This window comes from Sinocyclocheilus grahami, unplaced genomic scaffold (assembly GCF_001515645.1).
Source record: "Sinocyclocheilus grahami isolate Dianchi unplaced genomic scaffold, SAMN03320097.WGS_v1.1 scaffold767.1, whole genome shotgun sequence".
Classification (NCBI taxonomy): domain Eukaryota; kingdom Metazoa; phylum Chordata; class Actinopteri; order Cypriniformes; family Cyprinidae; genus Sinocyclocheilus; species Sinocyclocheilus grahami.
The window spans coordinates 201,059-205,519 of record NW_015505946.1 but is presented as its reverse complement, the minus strand read 5'-3'; the positions used below and the strand labels follow the sequence as shown (position 1 = coordinate 205,519).

Sequence of the window (4,461 nt, the reverse complement as noted above, 5' to 3'; positions counted from 1 at the left end):
AGGGAGATACCTGCAAAATCTCACCTGTAGTAAGTCAGTCTGGACACTAGGAATGTACTACCACCTTGAACAGCCGTTTAGGTACTTATAGTAGATTATTGTGTACTGTACTGCATATATGAAGGAAGGTATTGGCAAAATCCCGCCTGTAGTAAATCACTAGGAGTTATACACGCTTTACAGTTTGTCAATGTTTTTATTTTAAATGTTAAAAGTCACGTTAGTTAAAAGACATTGGACGTTTTAAACCCAATCGGTGGAATTGTCAGACGGTTCCTTACGCATCAAGCGCTGCTATAGCACGTGAAAGCTTTCTCCGGTTTAAATTTGCTGCTACAGAACACTTGGACGGTTTTTAAATAATATTTTCATGTCGATATAAAGGTGATGCATATTGTTAAAACTAATCGTGGTAGTGGGATCTTTGTAGGACTGTCGACTCTATAGAACAGAGGCACGCGAAAGCGAATGTCTGGCGAATATCGAACCTAAAACTAACTTTACCGCGCTTAATAAAATGACTTTGTTTTCCACAGTGTGGGATAGTCATCTAGTGTTCAGCCTATAAGAGGATTTTAATCACGCGAAACAGCGATGTTAAAACACAATACACGACAAAAGAGAGACCCAGTTGACCCCCTGTCTCTGCCGCGTTCTCTATCTGAATATCCAGGCATGCTGTAAATTGTAATGGCAAGTCACATTGTAAAAATAACGAATCTGATGTTGTCTGTGCAGAGCCGGGAGAAAATGGCTACTTAAATTTCGCTTGTTCGCGTGCAAGAGATATCAATGCGCATTAAAGGCATCGCTTTTTATTTAGGTTTTGCCTGCTTTTCGTCATATTAAAGCATAACGCACTAAACTAATAGAAACAACGCACGAATACAGTCTTTTCTCTATAAAACACGCAGCATACGCTGAACATTGAAGAACTATTTTCATGAACGCAGCACATGGGTGTAAGGATAAATATAACTTGAGAGAGAGAGAGGTTGTTGGTCTTATTACGTCAGCAATTTGTTTTCTGAAAAATATCCGATTGTCCTCTTTCTATATTTTTATTTCAATAACATGCATAAGTGTTAAATTATTTCAGGTACTATAAGCTATTCAACATCATTGCGCTTGCTTTAATTTCAGGTTTAGTCAGGTTCGGCAATCCGCATACGTCACTAGAATCTCAGCCAATCAGAGCGCTATCGAGTTTTAATCCGCTGTTGCTGTTGAAGTTCATTATCACATTATCTTCTCTGTCAGTTTATCTTCCTCATCAACTGAAGGGGTTAAGTTAGTAAACTGAATTAAAGTATTGTCTTTAAGCGTAAAACCTGCTCGATGGGACCCGAAGAGAGGGGTGAGTTTGTGTTGCTGAGGTTGATATGTGTATGTGTTAGCCGCAAGCTAGGTAGTTTGAAGAGCTAAGTCATTGTTTACATGTTATGGCTGTGTAGTCCAATGGTGTAAATCACCTTCAAAATAACACTTAGTTAAAATACAGTCTGCAAACTGTAAATTAGTATTAGACCCAGGGTTGGAAAGAATTGATATCCCGTCAATCTAACGTTACTGGACAAAGTTTGGAACATGAAATATGAAACATTTCTTTATAACGTTACTTGTAAAAAGATAATCGGTTAAATGATGTTAAATCAAATAAGTTAATTCGTTTCGAAAATATTAGCATAGATTGAAACAAGCAGACTTTACACTTGACTTCTTTTCTTAAAAAGTTGAGTTGGTAAAGATAAAGTTACTATCTTTGTCTTAGAAGGCCGAACGGCGCGATGGAGAGCGCGAAAGATAATCGTGTGTGTGTGTTCATAATATTCATCTGTGTGTTCATGACTTGTCTTTGTGTATTAATGTTGTATGTATTGATGCAGCAAAACTCCTGCCTCTGACTAGAAATTCTAAATAATCTAGAACCTTAAGTACATTATATCAAACTGTATGCTTGGTTTCACACCAGGTTTAGCATTCGTGTAGTAGGTGTGAGATGATATTTTCATTGCTTAAACCCCGTGTTTGAATTGTCTCATGTACTGTTTTTGTGTAGATTTGGTGGACATGGCAAACAATGTTTTGTTGAAATGTCACATTAACCTGAGGCTGGAAAGGATCTCGGAGTGTGATGCAAATGTGTTTGTGGCTTTGTATGAGGCGATCTTGGGAGAGAAAGTTCCAGGTATTCACATCGTTTCAGCCTTATGCAAATATGTGTCTGACAGGTTTTGTGTTTTTGCACTGCAACAATAAGGATCAAAACATTTCAGGTGCTAGCGGTGCATTATGTAATATTATGTACATTCATCATGTACTCATCTCTCTTTCTCCCTCACGTTATACAATGGGTGTAAAAAGTCAGTGCAGTTAAAAAAAAATCACAGCTTTTTGAGATGTAAAATAATTTTTCCACCTTTAATGTAGTATTGAAACAAACAAATTTCATATAACAAACAAATACAAACCTAAAATTACATAGTTACAGAAATGTGCATACTGTTTTATAATGGGGTGTGTTGTTCTGTTTGAAATGAACAAATCATGTTCAAGCACTTACTGAAACGTAATCATTATCTTCTGGTCATTTAAGTGATGCTAATTAACCTTGAATAAAAATCATCTGTTTCTGTAGGATTTTCTTAGCATCTTCTTGGTCCATCTTATTGCTGAAGTTATAGAGTATTTTCACGACACGTCATTAATCCGGAAGCTGGCCATATTGGCAGCACTGAATTTAAACAATGCCATTAAACCGAATGGAACTCGCAAATTTTGCTGATTATTGTTGCTCAAAATGGTCAATTATTGACGTGTTTTGGGCTGTAGTAATCGGTCGGACCGGGAAAAACATATGCTATGTACTACAGACTGCCAAAAGTTATAACAAATCAAGGAGAAAAGTGCAAAAAAAAAGACTGTCTGAGGAAAGACGTGAAAGTGAAAGTCATGACATTTGCCAAGTATGGTAACCCATACTTGTAATTTGTGCTCTGCATTTAAGCCATCCAATTGCGCACACACAGCAGTGTGTCGTGAACACACACACATTGCATAAAGATACCTAAATGCATCTATATAGATTACTTGGCAGTGGGCAGCCATTTGCTCCACTGCAAAGAGAGCGCTGTACATTCACTTCCCCACCTACAACTAGGGGTGGGCGATATGACCAAAATCTTATTTCACGGTATTCACTTTATTTATAGAGCACTTTACAACTGCACATGCAGACCAAAGTGCTGTACAATCAAAAAAAAAAAAACACTTAAAGGGGTCATATGATGCGATTTCAAGTTTTCCTTTCTCTTTGGAGTGTTACAAGCTGATTGTGCATAGATAAGATCCCTGAAGTTGCAAAGACTAAAGTCTCAAAACCAAAGAGATATTCTTTATCAAAGTTAAGACTCTGCCACGCCCCCTTAAAACATATTTGGCCTTCTGGAAGTAGATGCATTTAGGAATCTTTAAGATTACTTACAACAGAACAGCAATGCATTTTATGGACGACCGTTTCGTGAACCTATGAGAGGAGGTAATTCTGACACTGTGAAATCTTTATATTGTATCATGCATAATGTAATGCATTATATATATATTACATAGCTAAAAAAATATTTTTCTTCAAACGTAATTTTATTGAATTTTGTGTGCAAAGCAGAGAAAAATTGAATTGTGTATATATATATATATATATATATATATATACATATATACAAATCTGAACTAGCAACTTGCAGAGCAGTGCTCAACATGTGCATTCATGAAAAGTATAGACCACACTGTATTTGAGTTTAATTTATAGTAACTTCATTTATAGTTTGGGGTTGGTTTCTTAAGGCTTCTAACAGAGTTGGGGTACTTGGACTCGGACTGCAATTGTTAATGAACTTGGACTTGGACGGACTCGGGTGGACTCAGGTGGACTTGGACTTGAGTATTTTGGACGCAGACATTTTTCAGACGAATCCATGTCAGGTGTAATATAAAATAAAAAAGTAACAGCATAAAATTTAAGTGGGAGAACTTGCACAATTGGTGGCTGACTAAATACTTTTTTGCCCCACTGTGTATATATATATATATATATATCTCTTCAAAATATTGGATAAGAAAAAATTTGTAGTACAAAAATAAAACAACGCCAATATTACAAAATATAACATTAAAAAGTATATAAATCACTCGCTTTTCTAAAGAAACATTGTCCAACAGCGACACCAGCAGGTAAAGTTACAGCGGGAGTCCGAGTCTCTCTCGCCTCCCCTGAGTCCATTGAGTTTTAACAGACCAACTAAAGCTTGCAGTGGGGGGGGGTACTAGAGAATGAATGGGGAAAAATCACGTGAGAGGAGGCAATGCCTCCATCACGATATGATTGGATATGACTGGTTATGTTCGGCTGTGATTGGTTCATGCGATAAATCCCGCCTATTGTGTTCATGTGCGTTCTACGTT

At 36.9% G+C, this 4,461-nt stretch overlaps 1 protein-coding gene across 5 annotated transcripts in view; it reads left to right on the top strand.

Moving 5' to 3' along the window:
- The first annotated feature begins 1,202 nt into the window (after positions 1–1,202).
- The window catches only part of LOC107561326 (centrosomal protein of 95 kDa), a 197,192-nt gene continuing 193,933 nt past the window's right edge, over positions 1,203–4,461 (top strand). For 4 of the 5 annotated variants that reach the window (XM_016245750.1, XM_016245748.1, XM_016245747.1 and 1 more), the window contains exons 1-2: positions 1,203–1,357; positions 2,060–2,188. In XM_016245750.1, the coding sequence (XP_016101236.1) occupies positions 1,339–1,357; positions 2,060–2,188 (148 nt within the window). In that variant the 5' untranslated portion in view covers positions 1,203–1,338. The remainder of the gene's footprint in view (positions 1,358–2,059; positions 2,189–4,461) is intronic. The other variant, XM_016245749.1, reaches the window with a different exon arrangement.